The sequence below is a fragment of the Cimex lectularius genome, unplaced genomic scaffold (genome assembly GCF_000648675.2).
Source record: "Cimex lectularius strain Harlan isolate CLEC.00 unplaced genomic scaffold, Clec_2.1 scaffold28, whole genome shotgun sequence".
In the NCBI taxonomy this organism is placed as follows: Eukaryota; Metazoa; Arthropoda; class Insecta; order Hemiptera; family Cimicidae; genus Cimex; species Cimex lectularius.
In genome coordinates this window covers 465973-485843 of record NW_019392712.1, presented here as the reverse complement: position 1 = coordinate 485843, position 19871 = coordinate 465973, and the positions used below count along the sequence as shown (strand labels likewise).

At 34.5% G+C, this 19871-nt stretch overlaps 2 protein-coding genes across 8 annotated transcripts in view; one reads left to right on the top strand and one right to left on the bottom strand.

The window, feature by feature from the left end:
• Positions 1–1261: 1261 nt before the first annotated feature.
• On the bottom strand, positions 1262–19791 carry LOC106669971 (O-acyltransferase like protein-like). 5 transcript variants are annotated; one of them, XM_024226426.1, is made up of 15 exons: positions 17027–19791; positions 16739–16929; positions 4416–4574; positions 4131–4348; positions 3861–4063; positions 3727–3806; positions 3480–3670; positions 3264–3424; positions 3030–3198; positions 2768–2961; positions 2583–2709; positions 2330–2519; positions 2132–2274; positions 1547–1658; positions 1264–1451 (listed from the first exon to the last, which is right to left on the bottom strand). In XM_024226426.1, the coding sequence occupies exons 3-15, from the start codon at positions 4522–4524 to the stop codon at positions 1360–1362; spliced, it is 1989 nt and encodes a 662-aa protein (XP_024082194.1). In that variant the 5' UTR covers positions 4525–4574; positions 16739–16929; positions 17027–19791; the 3' UTR covers positions 1264–1359. The 5 variants fall into 5 exon arrangements, with proteins under 5 accessions (XP_014255383.1, XP_024082192.1, XP_024082194.1 ...); XM_024226425.1 differs by having other exon boundaries at positions 16739–17060; positions 18494–19791; XM_014399897.2 differs by lacking the exons at positions 16739–16929; positions 17027–19791 and adding an exon at positions 10015–10209 and having other exon boundaries at positions 1262–1451.
• LOC106669979 (stromal interaction molecule homolog) overlaps positions 15416–19871 on the top strand; it is a 22636-nt gene continuing 18180 nt past the window's right edge. Inside the window, exon 1 of one of the 3 annotated variants that reach the window (XM_014399911.2) lies at positions 15416–16172. In XM_014399911.2, coding sequence (XP_014255397.1) covers positions 15968–16172 — 205 coding nt within the window. In that variant the 5' untranslated portion in view covers positions 15416–15967. The remainder of the gene's footprint in view (positions 16173–19871) is intronic. The other 2 variants (XM_014399909.2, XM_014399910.2) reach the window with 2 other exon arrangements.

The following is a 19871-nucleotide window of genomic DNA, read 5'->3' as shown; positions in this document are numbered from 1 at the left end:
CGATTCAGCTGAACTGGAAGAAGCCATGGCTACAAATACACATGCTAATAATGATTTGTACTTGTAAAATTTGTACAAAAAGCCTCTCTCAAGAAGCATTGTCTAGTGAAAGCGAAAGTGAAAATAAGTCTGAGCAAAACACTGACATTGAAAGTGAAAACATAATAACCATCCAAGATGAACACATACACAATTTGAGGAATATGTTTACAAGAAAAATAGCATCATTAAAAAAAATAAAAAATGCCGAAATTGTACAAGCTGGTCTATTGGATCAATGACAAATTGTACAATTATCCAAAATATCAACTCCAAACTTGTAGTTTCTGAAGTGTTTACTATTTTCCTGTTTTATGTGTATTCGCCAGTAACACGCGGCTTTGTAGAACCTGCACTTTCCACTTTAAAAGTCAAGGAATTAGATGAATGTCAAACGCAGCTTGATTTTTGTATGTTTATGCAACAGTTTCCCTTGACTCAACAAGTTGGTCCTACCTGGGGCTTAAAGTTACTCTTTTGAATTATTGTAGTTAACATAAGTTGTTAAGAATAATTAACATTAATACAAAATACATAGGATTTTCACTATGTTTATTTTTGTACATTACTTTATTTAACTTGTATTTAAATATATATAATATATTGTTTTATAAAAATAAATTAGTGTCTCCTCCCTCCTTAATATAATGAACCTCCTTGACTTGCTCTGTCCATTAGGTCAAATATGAAACAGAATATCCTTCTCCTCCATTCACTATGCTGAAGCTGGTATTCCACAAGAGAGCATAGTTTTCCCAATCTCACCCAATCAGTGTACTAGTTAAGTTAGGTCAGGTTAAGGTAATGACATATTAGGTTAAGAATGGTTATATTAGGTAGGTTAGGCTAGGTAGAGTTAGTGTTAGGTTAGGTATGATTAGGGATGGGTTAGCTAAGAAAATATATCTGCCCAATAGGTATGAAACAGAACATCCTTCTCCCCTATTCACTAAACGAAAGCTGGCATTTTACAAGACAGCATCTTTGGTCCCAATCAATTTACTATTAGGTTAGGCCAGGTTAAAGTAAGTAACAGATTAGGTTAAGAACGGTTATATTAGGGGTGGATTAGGCTAGGTAGAATTATTGTTAGGTTAGGTTCAGTTAGATTTGGTAAGATTAGGAATGGATTAGGTTAGAAACAGTTAGGTACAGGAAAATTTTAAATATTACAAATTTTAAGTCATCACATCGTCTTTCATGAAAAATGGTATTTTAATGAATTACTATTTTATTTATTAATTATTAAAAATACAAGTTTTCATTATATTTATTTTAATGTTCATACATATAAATACTTTGGTCATTTTAAATGTCCATTCACTTGCCGATATTGACCATTCTTCTCCTGGGATTTGACCGTACTTGACTATCACCGAGATCACTTTGAACACATGACTGAGTTTTTAAAGCTAAAATCAAACAAAAAAATTAGGAAAATTATATATCAAGCAAAAATAATTGTTTTATAATAGATATTTTTTTAACCAATTTTAAATTGCCTTACTTTTAGGTGTTGATTTCCAATACAGTCTAGCAATATTGCTTATTGGCATCTCAATCGCCAACGTCATCACAACTGATAGGATTGCAATTGATGCGTATTCAAAAATATTAAACTAAAATGTAAAAAATAGTAGTTTAGTTGTTTACACAGGAAGAATCCTAGAAAAATAATATATTTAATATAAGAAGTGTAATTGATGGTAAAGTTGGCTAATGATGGTACATCAACTTTAAGCCGGATCGAGATTAAAATAAAATAAAATTTTCTCCTGGCCAAGGTTCGTGGGCTTCAAATATTCATTCCACTTAGGCTAAGGAATTTCAATTGTTTATTAAATAAATTGTGTATTTTTTATGATAAAATAAAATTCACAAGGTTAAGATTATGACTTGATAAGTTCTTTGTTATTTATTAAGGACCAATTTGAAATTATACTCCTTAATTTGTATGTTTTCATATTTGTAAATTAAACAACCTATAAAACAAAATAATATAATGAAATTAGTTATATTTTGAGATTTTTTCTTTTGCATACGTGCAAGGATTAACTAATAATTTCAATGTTTGTTGCATTTTTATACATACAAGGTCCAATGAAGTAAACTGTTTGGCGCTTCTAATAGTACCAATGTTGTGAAAGAACACTGGGAATTGAATTAGGTACACTGAGTATGTAGTTTTTGCGATTACTTTAAACCACCTCCATGCAAGAAAATCTCCCAAGTATCCTAGAAAAATTAAAAGGGTAATTTTGTTTCAGTTATTTCTAAAGAAAAGTATTACCTGCTTGATTATATGTAGATGTTATAATTCCCCATGAAACGAATATTCCCCAAAGGATCGGAGAAAAAGCATTGTAGAACGCAGCTTCTACCACGTCATATTTATAGTTTATGTATGACATATGGTAAGGACCGAACATGGCTAATACACCACAGATGCTGGCAATGCACCAACCGATAAACAGCCACGGCTAGAATATTAATGAATGATTATGACTAATTTGAATTAATTTTATGGATGGTTTTTAATCTACCTGAGATATTTTCTTATCAGTTGTGCGATTCAAATAAAAACTAATGCCAACTCCCATGAGATAAACTGTCGCACGGTGGGTTGGCAAAATATAAGACAAATTGGCTGTATTGAATAATTGAGATACACTGGAAATTGGATTAAAAAAATTGTTAATGCATTTTATTATGTTGTGATATATTATACCTGATTCCGTAATATATAACAACACTTAATTTGTTGGAGTATGTCACAACGAATCTCAGCGCTGTCGATAAAACACCAATGAAGGCCATTAAATAAAAACCCATTTTGCTATTTTTCCAGGCTAACAGTATCAAAACTATACACGAAAGGAATAATTGGAAGTCTATTCCGAGTTGGTGAGTGTGTGTCAAGCACTGAAATAAAATTTTAAAAAAAATATATATATATAAATACAACATAATAATTATAAATATGCATTTACCATATTTTCAAAACCAAAGTAATTATGAATATACAATAAATTTCTCCACCAGTATTTTTTACACAAATCGGAATGTTTCGTGATGACGACATTCCAGAGAGGTCCATCGTTTAATTCCGGCAGAATCCAAGTTGAAATCATTATTATCATCAATAAACTAGGTGTCAAACTAAAAAAAAAATCAATATGAAAATACACATAAATTTAAATTTAAAAAAATTGATCAAATTTTACCGTGCTAGTCGATTAGCAATTAACTTTCTTATGTTAATTCTTCCGTATTCTTTTAGTTCTTTTAGAATAGTGTTTGCTGTTAAAAAACCACTTATTAGAATGAAACCGTCTGTGTATATAATTGCCGTTCTTCCAATAACAGTCCACGGATGACTAATCATCTGCAAGTATAGTAGTAAATTTCAATTCACTAATACATATTCTTTTTAGACGCACTTTTGCCATGGCCGTTCGATTAACATAAGGAATGTACAACAGTGCCATGTGCTTGTGTGATAGTAATAAAGCAAGGGCGCTTAAGACTCGAGTGCCATTAATAGCATTTATTTCCTTCTCGGCTGGTTCCGTCTTCATCAAAGAGGAGAAATTTCTCTTCAAAGAGAAGCATCTCAGGTATTTTGAAAATTCTGCAATATATAAATATAGCATGAAAGTTGATATTTTTAAAAATATGTATTTTTACCTGTATAGTTTTTTAACCAGATGTAAATTGTATCTGTGCTAGATATCAAAGAAATTGCAAGTATAAAGAGAATGCACAACCTGAAAAAAATATAATGTCTATAATGATTTTAATAATTTATATAATTTACTTACAAAGCAGGGAATGTTTTATTTTCATTTGTCTTTTTTTTAGAATAGCACAATTTATCCGATCCCTTGACTGAAAGGGAAAAATCCCTCGACAACTTTTGTTCTGCAAGTTGTGTAATTTTTTGCGAAACAGTTTCCGCCCTGCAAGACTTCGGTATGCACACGCCCCAATGAAAACTGGAAAAATGCGGTATCCTGTGCATTGGCTGAAGCAAAAAGTTTAAAAATTACCCCTGCAATATAGAAATCTTTAAGAGAAAAAAATTTACTTACGTCATTATGATTGTTTTTTATGACATAATACGAATGGATCATAGGGTCAAGTTTATTGTTTTTCTTCAAAGCAACATCTAATGTTAATAGGCAATACTGAAAATCAATTTTTCTCTCTCCCTCTTTTATATAAGAGTTAATACATTCGTCAAAATCTCCATACTGGTTCATATTCCCTTGAAGTATTCCTGATGACGGTTTACCCCATGAGTCGATAACTTTAAAAAAGTATGCAGATCAATTTTTTTTATTTACTCCTTCACCTTTCTAAAAAAAAATACCCACTTTGAAGAGCTGAAATATCTAAACTTTGGACTTTATCAATTAAAAGTTTAAAATTGTGGATACATTGTCGAGACGATTTGTCTACAGGTCCAAGCATTCCTTGAATCATAGATGATAAACTGAGTGTGCTAATACACTCATTTTCTGTTATATTTCTATCTGAAATGAATAATTTTTCTTAAATAAACCCTTTAAAAAGTAGAAAAACAGCATGTAAGACGAAAAGAAGAGAAGAATGTATATTTGGTTGAAGAAGTGATAGATTTTTTAATAATCAATAAGCTTTGGGGTCTGTTCAAAATTGTTAAGGTTAAAGAAGAGCTTTATCCAATGATGGAGGCAACACTAGACCAATATTGGCGCTCTGCACAAGGTTTTTTTTTATAGGCTGACTCCTTTTAACCTTAAACTTTTAATTTTTAAGTTAGGACTAGGTTTCATCTCCTTGTGTAATATACTTCCAAGGATATTTCCAGTGTTTGACTTGCATTCCTTTTTTGGCTGTTATATTCCATTTGAATTCAAAATTGAATTAGGCTCAAAATTTACAATTATTTATAAACTACTCCCCCTTTTACTGAAATGATTTTTTAAAAAAAGTAGAACTGGTCATTACATAATTTTTTACATAGAATCTGAATCTGAACTCAAATTTTTTTTTCAATGTACCATCCTTTTTTTCAAATGGGAAAGTATTTTCAATACGGAATTAAATTCTATGATTTTTTTTAAAGAAGATTTCACTCCAGGCATTTTTCTTGTAGAGTTTGTCGTTAGTTATTAAGTTTTGGAAAAAAAAACTTCCAATTTTATTTATCCCAATCACTATTCATTTACCTCTGAGTAACTTCAAGTTAAATAGTAATTCAGTTACCTCCTAGTAACTTTATTAAGATAATCCTAATTTTCAAAATGCGCACCACCTACCTCCTTGCAAAGCAAAATCTTATTATGGAATTCATTTCGCGCTTCACGGAAAGTATTTGGTGTTATGTTTCTACAACATTTTTTAATCCTTTCCTTAAATCTTCCAGATTGTTTGAAGGTGACCGGTACACCACTGTTTTAATGTGTCCCCACAAAAATATCTAAGGGCGTTAGATCTGGAGATCTTGCTGGCCACTTGATGAAACCTCGTCTTCCTATCCATCTTGAAGGGAAACGGACATCTAAAAAGTCTCTCACATTTCTTGTGTGGTGAGGTGAGGTACCATCTTGTTGGAAAATAATTTCTCCTTCCTCAAATTCTTCCACCAAAGTGTTAGTCAATGGGCAAATAATATCTTCAAGGAGCTTAAGGTAACTTTCTCCTCTTAAATTGCCATCGATGAATAAAAATCCTATAATATGGTTCCCTAAGATCTCTGCCCAAATGTTTAGTTTTTCAGGATATTGGGTGTGATTCCCTCATTGCACGAGGATTAGAATTATCCCACTATTGGCAATTGTGACGATTCAATTACCATTTTTTTTTTAAAGTTGCCTTGCCACTAAATCAAATACTCAGTATCAGACCCAGTTCAACTGTAATTCTGTTGTCCACACTCACAAATTTGAAGGCATCTATCTGGGTCATCTTCATTGAGGGGGTTATAGTAGTAGTTTATAAATAATCACCTGGTATAACATAACCCTAACTATTAGGCTTTTTTGTCTTTCATCTCTGCATCCTTCATGGGGCTTAATTGGAGATATTGCTACAGCTCAGTGAGCTCTATATAATGGTCTTTTCACTCTCCCCTCCAAGGGTTGAGCCATCCATAACCAAACTAAACCATCCTTGACCATTTTGGCTATACTAAACCATCCTTTGGCAATTATTAAGCATACTAAACCATCGTTACATTTTTAACCATACTTAAGCAACTTTCATCTACCTAACCATCTTTCACCATCATTAGCCATACTAAACCATCCTTAACCATTTGTAACCATACTAAACCATCCTTTGACATTTTTAACAGCACTTCACCGTTCGTCATCACCTCTAATCGTTCTTAACCATACTAAACCACCCTTAACAATTTTTAACCATACTAAACTATCTGTAATCACACTAAACCATCCTTAACTATTTCAGCCATACTAAACCATCTTTTGGCAATTTTTAAGAATTTTTAACCATGTTAAATCATCTTTACCCATTTTTAAACATACTAAACGATCCTTAACCATCCTTCATCATCCCTAACTATCTTTCACCATCTTCAGCCATACTTATTCACCTTCAGTCATATTTACCCATTTTAACCACATTAGATGATTAACAATGGCAAATAACTACTGTGAAATTATGGGATAGCTCAATGAGAAAGCCCAGTAAAGAAAAAGTAGTGTTAGCTAGACTGAGAATAGAAACATTGGAGAATCACAAAGAGACATCTAATGACAAAGACAGTGCTTGAAGTGAACTAATCACCACAAAGCACTATGCCTGTCCCAAATTGGGATAACGAGTTCTAACCTACATACTGTGAACTACCTTTAATCCTAATGCTGCCTTTATAACCAGATACGTATGAAATCTGGTTAAGAAAATACATAATTTTTGTTCAAAAATTCGATGTACATTGTACTTTGCGTCACATGAGATATCTTGAATGATCAGAATATCTGTTTAGCAGTTTTGTCGTCCCTGATCTTGCTGGTCCGTTTGGTCTCGCTTCTTTCTTTTACCTTCTTCTTACAGGCTTGCAAAATGGCGACATATTCTTATCTCCGAAAAAGTACAGGTGACCAGGGATATTAAAAGCATTGACAATATTATTTAAAATTGCCTCTTTCTACATCTAGACATCGAAAACATATTATTATACAAAATCTAATATTATCGTCTTACTGTTTAAAAAAAAAAGCCACTCTCGTTTTGTATTGTCTCACAACTTGCGTTTTAATTTCTAGTCATATAAGGAAGTTTAAAACCCCAGTCAATATGTTTATTGATCTTAACGATAGCCTTACAAGCTCACGACGTTGCACTTTAATATCGGGCGGAATACAAATATGGCAATGTCCGGTATTTGGAATTATCAGCATTTGTACTAATGGCAATATGCCCGTACACAGAACGATTTTTTTCGAAAACGCTGTTCGGTCCATCCAAATGAAAAGAAATGGTTACGAAGTATTTAATCGAAAGCAAAGAGGGGGAAAAACAGAAACGATCAGTTTGACAGACTTTACAATGCACTTTTTATTAAGCAAGTTATTAATGCATCTTAATATAAAATTAAAGACGCGAGCACGTTTGAATCCTATAATAAATAATATAAAAAACTAACTTAATAACTAATGGAATTTTCAAGTCAAAAGGATGCAGTGCCTGGGGAGTACAAACCCCGCTTCAGCGTCATCATGAACTTTTCGATCCTGTGTCAGTAATTTTCATTAACACGTACAAAAATCTATGAAATCAAAACTAGATTTTCTGGACTAAACTGCCAAAAGTGTTTTAGTACGGACATGTTTTTGGGCTGGATATAAATTATTTTGCGTGACCATTTTCGGGATACCGAGGAGGGCAATGGATTGGATACGTTAGGTAGGATTAGAAATGAGCTAGGGTTAGGATATGATTTAGGGAAAGATTAGGTTGCATATCCATGATTCAATGTTTTTCCTTAAAGCGGAGAAGATATGCGAGTTTCTGTGCCTTTTTTACTGTTGTTTTTGGATTAAGGCTGAACACCGAGATAAACGGTAAACCAGGATATCAAATTGTGTCAACTGGCAGCATACCAAACGGCACTATATCTCATGATCTGTTGAAAATTCTTAAATTCTATTTTCTTTCTTTGGTCTAAAAACGCATTTAAAAAATGTTGAAATGGGTTTGGTTATGTTCGTTATGAATGGTCAGGTTATGTACGGTTAAGTTAGGAAGGTTTAAGGTTAGGGCTAGGAACGATTTAGGCTACATATCGCTTGATTCAATGTTTTCCTATAAAGCGTAGAAAATATGCGAGTTTCTTTGATTTTTTACTGATGTTTTTGGTTTAAGGATGAACAGCGAGATAACGATAAAACATGTTAAATTGTATCTACTCATCGCATGCCAAACAGCGGCACTACATCTTAAAAAACTTCTGCTGAAAATGCTTAGGGGATTTTTTAAAAACTTCTTTACCTTATATTTCCTCCACCTGGCCAAAAACACATTAAAAATAGTTTCCTTTAAAAAAAAGTGCAAATGGGTTGGGTTAGGAATGATTGGGTTATGTAGGGTTAGGCTAGGTAGGTTAGATAGGTTAGATTAGGGCTAGATACGGTTTAAGCTATATCCATTGATTCAATGTTTTCCTTTAAAGCGTTGAAAATATGCGAGTTTCTTTGATATTTTACTGATGTTTTTGGTTTAAGACTGAACACCGAGATAAACGGTAAACCAGGATATCAAATTGTGTCAACGGTAGCATACCAGCCGACACTATATCTCATTGATTTGTTGAAAATTCTTAAATTGTATTTTCTCTCCTTGGTCTAAAAGCACATTTAAAAAAGTTAAAATGTGTTTGGTTAGGTTATGTTGTGAATGGTTAGGTGATGTACGGTTAAGTTAGGAAGGTTTAAGGTTAGGGTTAGAGACGATTTAGGCTACATATCCCTTGATTCAATGTTTTTCCTTAAAGCATAGAAAATACGCGAGTTTCTTTGCCTTTTTACTAATGTTTTTGATTTAAGACGGAATACCGACATAATGATGATTCAGAATATTAAATTGTGTCAATTAGTCGCACACCAAACGTACTATATACCAGAATATTAATTTTTTATTAAATATTAATCCTTAGGGGAATTTTTTTTTTATTCTTTAAATTCTGATTTCTCTCCTCGGTCTAAAAACTAATTTTAAAAAGCTGAAATGGGTGAGTTATGTTACGTTAGGAATGGTTAGATAATGTAAGGTTAGGATTCAATGTTTTTCACGAATATTTCCAATGATTTAATTTCGTCCATTTTCTTGGCTGTTTTGTTTGATTTCAATACGTGAAGCTGGTGATATAGTAAACTGCAAACAGTGAACTAGAATGAATGAAAAATTGGAAATTTTCTTCTCCTGTGAAAATAATTCAAAATATCACATTGCCATATCCAATCGGATCAAGTTCAGCCTAATCACAAATTTTAAAAAATTCTAGTTTAATTTTTACATTTTTCTTCAAAAAACTGTAATACCAATACAAAAAATCTTTCATGTGAATAATCTAAGGGTTTTTTACGTTTCTTTTTCAGGCAGTTGATAAATCGGCGGAGCCCATCCTTACAAATGAAGGCTGATAAGGACAATTACTTCCCAATTAAGAAGCAAAACATTTCCTCTGTCAACATTTCGATTTATATCTCGTCGATGGGATCAAAAACAAGATGCATAATCTAGATTTATAAGAAGCTAGAGAAAAATAAAATATTTTATTTAATTCAAACAAAAATTCTTTTAAAATTAACCATATTATGTTATTTAGTATTTTTAAAGCTATAATAAATTAAAAATTGATTTTTTTTAATAAAAAGAAATAAGAAGATGAGATAAGCAATAGCTTCGATATTTTTTTCTCAATTGTCTTCGTTCGTTTCCTAAGTTTAATTTGAAGTCCCTTACCGACTGGAAAGTGTGCTAAAATCGTCTGAAGTTCGTTTTCTGAACTTTGGGCAGTGCTGTTGAGGATGTTGTGCCCGATTAGGAAAAGTACCAAAGGTAAGAACGTCCTGGCGTGGCCCATGTTGAACTATGTAGCCCAAAACGCGCTACATTTCCCTTTTATAATCTTTTAACGAGTGTATAAAAGTGAAAGTGGATTAAACAATCAATTCAAGTAAAATACAAGACGATTTGAATATGCAAAACGACCTATTTTCCTAGTTGATTCGATTGGTCACCTGCTATTACGAAAGAACGCTTTCTTCGGTCAATTTTGAAGATACGCCGTTTAAAAAGGAAAAAAAATCAAAACTGTGAAAAGGGTTATATCTTAAAATGTAACATTTTCCCAGGCTTTACAAAGATCTCCATCAAGACCACCTAAAATCTCTTCCTGCTACGGTACAATATTATTAAGTAAATTTTATACTGTTTCAACTTTCAAGAACGTATTTTTTAACTTATTCACATATTGCATAAAAACAATGAGAGGAATTAAAAATCAACAACAACCGGTGAGGACAAAGGTTTGTATTTTTTGTAAAACGTCCGTGTTAAAAACACTTTAGTAAACAATACAAGAAGCTGTGCTTTGACTTAAATTTGTATCGGTAGCACCAAGAATTTTCAGGCTGAACGTGAGATGAATTACAAGGCATTATTTAGCCGCCAGCTAGAGTTAAAACAATAAAGTCCACACTTAGATAAAAACAGACGAAAATTGTTGGCCAGATTAGCCAGGGTTTGCTCCAGCTAGTCGCAACACAGGGCTTCTCAGGATCAAATAGACTAAGAAAGAATGTCGGTCTAATAATAATAATAATCTGAGATCTAGGAGGTACAGGATTGATCCAAGTACTAAGTAGGACCGAAAGATTAGATGGAAGAAAGAAGTGTGTGATGATTAGTGACCGTTAATCGATATTTATTTAGAAATCGTGAGATGCGGTCTGGTGTGATGTAGGTTTCAGAAAAACATTTTCTTTATCGTGCTAACGTTTCGATCTTTATTGAGATCATCTTCAGGGCTCAAAGTGTTTGTCTTCTGTGTAATTGTGCCATTCTTGCATGTTGGGCACTCTCGACACGACAAGCAAGAATGGCACAATTACACAGAAGACAAACACTTTGAGCCCTGAAGGTGATCTCAATAAAGATCGAAACGTTGGCACGATAAAGAAAATGTTTTTCTGAAACCTACATCACACCAGACCGCATCTCACGATTTCTATCGTAAATAAATTAAAAAAAGGAAGGAAGAAGGTCACACTTTAGTTTGTATAGGGTATCTTCATGCCACACGGGTCTAGAAAGGCTACCAGACAGTATTCTTGAAATTCGAGAGATGAGGATTTGTGCGAAGGACCTGTCATGCTTTAGTAAGATACAGGGTGTCACCTTAAGGAGGGACTGCTTTAGGTTGAAAAGAGGCATTGGAGGAAAGTGATGTGTCTCGGTAAACAACCGGTACAGCATTCTTTAAGCTCGAGAGATGATGATTTGTGCGAAGCACCTGCTGGATTGTAGAATATTAAGGGCGAAAAATGAATTGGATGTATGGTATGTACTCTGGTTTAAGCCGGTTAAGCCTTGAGCCCATGCTTAAATGTGTGGTGCTGCATATTCTTCGAGTGCTGTTTGGAAGGCAGAAGCTATGTCGAAGAAGTCCTGGTGAAAATTTTAGTAAGGCACATGCAGTTGTCATACTTTTAAGAAGTGACTTGGCGAGAGACAGAGAGAAAAGAGGAATGTGAGGTAATCCTCCGTATCACCTTCGTTAGAAAAAGGCTGGCTTTGTAATGATCGTACATGGCACATAACCCGTCGCCAAGACCGATGATGAAATATGGAGTTTTAGGGTTTCCTTTGGCTGACCACAAGGACCGGTTGGAAGGTTTGATAGTATGTGACTGCCATTGCCTAAAGTTTCCACTAGGCCGCGGCTTTACTACTCGTTCCGCCTTCGAAGCACCAGCCATTGAACGGATTAACTTGTCGACGAGATCTCAGTAGCTACAAGTAGCAATGGTAGTGTGAACTCTACCCAGCTCGAGGACACCCGTTCACACAATAGCTTCTCCAGTACCACAATGAGTCTATAATCTAATGAGTCTAATGAGTTTATAATCTAGCTTTTAAGTCTTTCATTGTATAAACCGTTACCTAAGGTAGATTGAATGGAAGAGGTTGTAGACTGAAGATGCAAGTTCAAGAGTAAATATTTGGGGGTTATCAGCAATAGTAGGTGAAAAAACATGCTTTTAGCTTTCCTTAAGTTGTATACTGCTCTCTAAAACCTTTTATGCTAATGTGGAATAAAAACATAATTCATAAACCCCTGGATTCTTTTTTCAATTCTTCAACCTACAAGAGAAGACAGAAAAGCCCTCTGTTCGGAATTCTTTGGGAGAAGAAGCCTGGACGTTGGGAACGACACCTCCCTTGGTCGATGGAAACGAGTTCTTAAGTCACCTACCAACTGGAGAACCTCAGCGTAAAGATATTCCCGCTTATGCTTTAAATTTTCTGTTCTATTAATCTATAATTTGATCGACACCGATCATTCCTACCCTCGCTAAGTATGAGTAATGTTGTAGTGCTTATTTCTCTCGTTGTAATTTTTTTTTTCTTTAATCAAAAATCAACACAGTTAAAGTTAAGACGACCAAGTCGCATGCTTCCATTTTTGTTGCCAAATCGAAATATTTACAATGGATAAAGGAGGTGATAAGAGGATGGTTTAGATAAAAGTCTTTTAATTGCCTTGCTTTGGGCAACAAAATCAACACTAAGATGTATAAACCGAAATAAAAGTTTGAAATCCGGTTAAAACCAGTAGTTTGGTCTTTTACGGACATTTTTGTCTGCCAGACCAGACTGTTTTGCTCGATCAGACGCGTTCAAGCTTCTCGCAATCTTCAGTGGTGTGTTTACGAAAAAGTGTAGGTAGCGAAAAGCCGAAATGCTTACATACTAACTCCAGCTGGGAGGGACAGATAGCCGGGCAGCTACAAGCCTACAAAATCAACTCAAAATTTGTCTGGAACTGCATAAATATCCTAAAAAAGTGGGATCTACAAATAGCCTAATGCTAAGGAGGGTCACAGGCCAGTATGTTATTTAAGGCAATGAGGTAGTTGCAAGATACAAAAGAAGCCTCTGAACAACACATAGATCCAAAGATATTTTGTGGCATGAACTGAAATCTTGGGCATTAAAGAGGCATCACTAATTACAAAAACCCAATGGGAAAAAGAGGAAATCCTAAACAGCAAAGAACTCAAACTCTAACTGGTATATTTACAGGCCATGATCTAGTAAAATGTTTCCCATGCTTTTTACCAAAATGGGACCATGAATACATGATCAATGTCTAGAAGAGACAACAGAACCCGATACAATTGCCCTGCAATAGCTAGGAAAAGCATTTATGTGTTATATAAACTTATATTCCATATCTCCGGGAGGAATTCTGTGCTTCATCAAAAAAACCAAAATCAGCAGAAATCTATCACAAAAGTAAAACATTTAAGTCATAAAGAGACCCTTAGACTCCAAATAACCACTAATGCGACCCAACGACGTAATGCCTTGGTATTAAAAAAATGAACTCGATTGACAAGACAGAAAAGACCAACCACTGAAGATTGCGAAAGACTAAGAGGGAAAAAACATCCCCCGTACTGGAATTGTGCCTAGTACATAACTCGTCGTAGATACGGCTTCTCCATTGTGAAGCATATATAATCACGAATATTAAAAGACCGAGGGCCATGTGGTGCTAGATAGGCCCCTTTATGCCCATACCATTTCCTGTCCGTTTGGTATGCGATTAGTTGACATAATCTGATTTTCCGAATCATCGATATCTCGGTGTTCAGCCCTAAACCGAAAACATCAGTAAAAAAAAAAGAGACTCGCATATTTTCTACGCTTTATAGGAAAACATTGAATCAAGCGATATGTAGCCTAAATCGTTCCTAGCCCTAACCTTAAACCTTCCTAACTTAACCGTACATAACCTGACCATTCATAACGAACATAACCAAACCCATTTCAACATTTTTTAAATGCGTTTTTAGACCAAAGAAAGAAAATAGAATTTAAGAATTTTCAACAGATCATGAGATATAGTGCCGTTTGGTATGCTGCCAGTTGACACAATTTGATATCCTGGTTTACCGTTTATCTCGCTGTTCAGCCTTAAACCAAAAACATCAGTAAAAAATCAAAGAAACTCGCATATTTTCTACGCTTTATAGGAAAACATTGAATCGAGCGATATGTAGCCTAAATCGTCCCTAGCCCTAACCTTAAACATTCCTAATTTAACCGTACATAACCTGACCATTCATAACGAACATAACCAAACCAATTTCAACATTTTTTAAATGCGTTTTTAGACCAAAGAAAGACAATAGAATTTAAGAATTTAGTGCCGTTTGGTATGCTGCCAGTTGACACAATTTGATATCCTGATTTACCGTTTATCTCGGTGTTCAGCCTTAATCCAAAAACAACAGTAAAAAAGGCACAGAAACTCGCTAAATTTCTACGCTTTAAGGAAAAACATTGATCATGGATATGTAACTTAATCTTTCCCTAAAGCATATCCTAACCCTAGCTCATTTCTAATCCTACCTAACGTATCCAATCCATGTGCACTCCCCGGTAACGCGAAAATGGTCACGCAGAATAATTTGTATCCAACCCAAAAACATGTCCATATTAAAACTTTTTTTTGTAGTTTTCTTCCTCCACTGCGACCTAAATAGGTCTGTTGTGGAACCCCTATTGCTTATAGCCTACCTTGTGCTGCGCTATTCCTTATAAAACTGAGCACTTTCCTTGTTGGCCTCTTCGTGGATTTCTTTCGGTATGAGAAATGTCCTACCGAAGTCGACTAACGATCTAATGCTCTACACTCGCAAAGGATATGTGACGTTGTCTCTGGTTCCCCCTGACAGAGCCGGCATATTTCCGTCTCAGCCTCGCCCATCTTTTAAGGTGAGAGTTAAGAGGGCATTGGCCGGTATAGAGGCGAGACCCGACCTTAATAATAGGCTAGATCCCACTTTTTTTTAGTATTCTGCAGTTCCAAAGGTGTTTTAAGTTGATCAAAATCACAAAACGGATTTGGCCCTGAGTGTTGTTCCAAGAATTATTCTTTAGGTTCTAAGCTGCCTTGTAGCTTGAAATTCTCCCATATTAGCTTCTCCTTTCATTATTATGGATAGAACGGTGTGACAAGTTGTAAAATATGTTGTAACACGTTTCAAACTTGTGCGATTTCATTCTGATCTGAAATATTATTAGCACGAACCCTTGGGGTGTCGAGTGATGATTGTATTTTTTTTTAAATTAAAAAGTGTGTTAGGAAGAGTAGATTTGTCAGCTAGATCATTTATGGGTGTGGATTGGAGCCGTTGAATATGGGTTGATGGTTAATTAATCTTATTCCGGGCGAGGTCTGCAGTCCGTAGTCCGTAGAGAGGCGACAGGAGATCTTCCGTAGACCGTGGCGTCATCGTCTGTCGTCGCGAAGACGTCATCGAGTCGACTCGGTCGGGCCGAAGGTTTTTTTAACGCAACGTCAAAAAGTAAAAGTCGGTCGGTGGTCTCGCGTTTCGACGGAGATAGAGCAAGGTGGAAAATCGTTTTCGGCCGATTCTCCCGTATCGGATGGTAGTCCAGCCTCAACGGTTGACCCGGCCTCGCCTTTTCTATCAACCGCGGCCATCTTTCCCACTCCCGTTCGCGACAAATCCGTGGAAAGTGTTTCCCTCGAGGAAAAAAACCAACCTAGATTTTTTTTAACACGGGCTATTTTTACACTCCGAGTTTGAAATCGCTTCCATGGTCTCTGCCGACTGTTAGCCTTTTTAAATTTTCCACGGGCCCGTCAGCCGACGACATGCGCCTCTTCCAAATCGCACTACTCGCCCTGGGCGTTTTCACGACGGACAGTCAACAATTGACCAAAGACAGGAAAGAAGCCAACACTCAAAACTTCAGAGAGTCGGCCAACAGCAATTTGCCAGCGTCTTCCAGGTCTCTGACCAGGAGCTACTCCGTACTCGACGGGGTCCACAATCAGTCTCCCCCTAAAATAAGCTCAGGTAAAAACAAAAACGGACCAACACACAAATGCACCGGTTTAAAAACTATTTTTACGCACTTTGACGCCTTTTACTTCTCTGGTTACAACCGTACCAAGCCGACATCGCCTTACCAAGCCATCCTCTGTCAAAACCAATACCAAAATCAACAAAACCTTATCATCACGCTCAAGCAAAATCCATACACAATGCCGATATGTTTATTTGTAAAAACCGTTTCCTTATAACCTTCCTTTATATATCTAAAAAGTAAAGAATTTACGTCCTATCCTTTCAAAAAATCAAATTTCAAATAAATTGAGTATCTTTCATAATTTTTTTTAAATTTTACTGTTTTCATTTCAGGCACACTTCCTACGATCCGTTATCATTTACCATATCTCACGAACGATTGCGACTGAAACTCTAAGCACGAGCTTTACGCCAAACGTGTCAAATAATAATCATTTTCCATTCGAAACGGTTTTATTTCAAGACGTCTCGGGAAAAAAGTTAAACGACTGTTAAAAACCGTCACTGTTAGGGATAAAAAGATCTTATATAAATATACCATCAATGTATCGTACATCAATAAAATTTATCCTTCTATTTTGTCCATTTGTGATGTCTGTATTGACTGAGAGACGAATCTTGTTGCGATTATTTGGCTTGTCATAGTTGAGTGACAGTTTGAGAAAGGTCGCCGCTATTTTATGGGTTGCACGCTGGTGAAATTTTCTGTTTTTCAGTCTTTTAATATTTAAGATCCAAAATCCTTCTAGATTGGCATGTAACAAAAAATTTTGAATTGAAATCTGATGAAAAAATAGTAAAGTAGCTTGGGTGACTAATTTTACTGAGATTATTCAGCTTACCTTATTTGAATGGCAATATTCAAAATCCAAAATCCTTTTAGATCAACATGTAACACAAAATTTTGCATTGAATTTTGATGGAAAAATAGTAAATTCCTGTAGGTTGTGACAAATTTTGCTGAGATAATTCAGCTCATTTCATTTGAATGACAATTCAAGATCCAAAATGTTTGTAAATCAACATGTAACAAAAATTTTTACATTGAATTCTGATGGAAAAATAGTAAATTTCTGTAGGTTGAGTGACTAATTTTGCAGAGATTTTTAAGCTAATCTTATTTGAATGATAATATTCAAAATCCAAAATCCTTCTAGCATTGTAACACAACATTTTGCATTGAATTCTGATGGAAAAATAGTAAATTTCTGTAGGTTGAGTGATAAATTTTGCTGAGATTATTCAGCTTACCTTATTTGAATGACAATATTTAAGATGCAAAAGTGTATAGATCAACATAACACAAAATTTTGCATTGAAATCTAATGGAAAAAGCAAATTTCTGTAGGTTGAGTGAAAAATTTTGCTGAGATTATTCAGTTTATCTTATTTGAATCACAGTATTCAATATCCAAAATCCCAATGTAAAAAATCTAGAATTGAAATCTAATAGAAAAATAGGAAATTCCTGTAGCTTGAGTGACTAATTTTGCTGAAACTATTCAGCTAATCTTGTTTGAATGACAATATTTAAGATCCAAAAGTTTATACATCAAAATGACACAAAATTTTAAATTGAATTCTGATGGAAAAATAGCAAATTTCTGTAGGTTGAGTGAAACTTTTGCTGAGATTTATGTAGCTTGAGTGACTAATTTTGCTGAGATTTTTAAGCTTATCTTATTTGAATGGCTATTCAAATAAGTATTTAAGATCTAAAATCCAAAGTAAAAAATTTAGAATTGAAATCTGAGGGGAAAAATATTACATTTCTGTATGTTGAGTGACAAATCTTGCTGAGATTATTAAGCTTATCTTATTTGAATGACAATGTTTGTTTTGAATGGAAATCTGTTGGGAAAATAGTAGACTTCTATAGTTTGAGTGTCAAATTTTGCTGAAATTATTCAGCTTATCTTATTTGAATGACAATATGCAAGATCGAAAATCCTTCTAGATCAACATGTAACAAAAAAATTTTAAATTGAAATCTGATGAAAAAATAGGAAATTTGTTTAGCTTGAGTAACAAATCTTGCTGAGAATATTTGACTTGTTGTTGAGCATATAAAATTGATTATTTTTCACTATTTTTCTATTTGAAATTGAAAATACTAATCGGTGAACACGTAAAAATAAAGGTCAATAATTTACAAAGAGCTAACTTTTTCCAAACTGTTATTCAACTGTAATAAGCCAAAAAAATTTCAGCAAATTTGTCACTCACGTCACACACAAATGAAACTTTTTTTAACAGGCAGATGGCGCTAAAAATAATTTAAAAAAATAAAAAAACATGATTATACTCACGTAGGCCAGGTCAGTAGAGAAGTTTTTGGGTATCAAGAGTATTGTCGATAGGTGACCCTCAGTATATCTGACTTGTAGAAGAAGGATCTTCCTCACCTCATTATGGGCAGGCCATGGAATGATGTTCACACTCGGACACTTCTTTTGCACCAAAGCCCACTTATGTGTCCCATTAATTGACGGGTTCCATATGAAAGAATGCCACTTGATATGAGATTTATTGTGCTTGAGCGAGTTTATTGTATTTAATTTTTGTGTCCCTAGCACATGTTGAAAGTTAACGTATTTATTGGTGTGAATGTGTAGTGTGAGACGGCCTATGGAGGAATATAGAATACCCCATACACCCTCAATTTGATTAATTATATAATATATGTAGAGGACTAAAATATCGAGTACTCCACCGCTTTGAGTGAATGGCATGTAAATAGGAATAAATTTAATAGTGACTGAGAGTGTGAGTGGGTTTGGGGTTGAAATGGCCTAGCTGCTGATAACCCCTGAAGCCCCACCTTGGTGGCTGGATGGAGAAGACCAAGGTCTAACACCAGGCTGTCAACACCGGGTGATTCTCGAGGCCCACCTGTAATTCATTATAAATAACAAAAGCTAGAATTGCTGGTGGACAGCGAGAATTGATAGGCTCAACTCTATACACATAACACATAAATCAGTTTTCAGTTTTTTCATTAGGTTCCATTTTCAAATTTGTGATTACATGTTGACCTAGAAGTGTTTTATATATATCTTGAATATGAAAAGAGTTAAAAATAATCAATTTTATCAATGTGTACTTATAAAAGAGCAACCTTTTTTTTTTTTCAAACTGTCATTCAACTATGATCAGCCAAATATTCTCAGCAGATTTGTCACTCAAGCCACATATAAATTTACTATTTCTTCATCAGATTTCAATTCAAAATTTGTTTTTACTTGTTGACCTAGAAGCGTTTTGTATGTTGAATATGAAAAGAGTGAAAAAGAATCTGTTTTATCAGTGACCCACAGAAACGCAACCTTTTCTCAAACTGTCATTCAACTATGTAAAAATTGCTAGGAGAGAAAATCTGGCTCAAATGCCTGATCATACTTTAATGGCAACCGTTAAATTGAGACTCTTTTCAACCAATTATTCAAGTATAAAAATTACCCTCGTGAACTGTACAAAACTAATCTAATAAACATTTGGAAATAAATACTTATGCATATTAATAAGCCTATGTACATTTACGTAATTACATAAAGCCCTTGTTCTTTTAGCATAGTTTTGTTTGTGGGAAGTACTATATTATTCTTGTTTTGTGTATGTTTTTGTAATACAAAAGTTAACATTTACATTAATTTTTGTTTTTAGGTGTGGTAAGTTTTCCGGTTATTT

Bases quoted from the DNA above. Each gene is read 5' to 3' on its own strand.
- LOC106669971 (XM_014399897.2), bottom strand. From the start codon at position 10,135: ATGGGCCACGCCAGGACGTTCTTACCTTTGGTACTTTTCCTAATCGGG. The intron at 4,064-4,130 runs GTAAGTAAATTT...TTTTTGCTTCAG, and splicing joins TAAAAAACAATCATAATGAC to CCAATGCACAGGATACCGCA. The intron at 3,807-3,860 runs GTAAGTAAATTA...TATTTTTTTCAG, and splicing joins AATAAAACATTCCCTGCTTT to GTTGTGCATTCTCTTTATAC.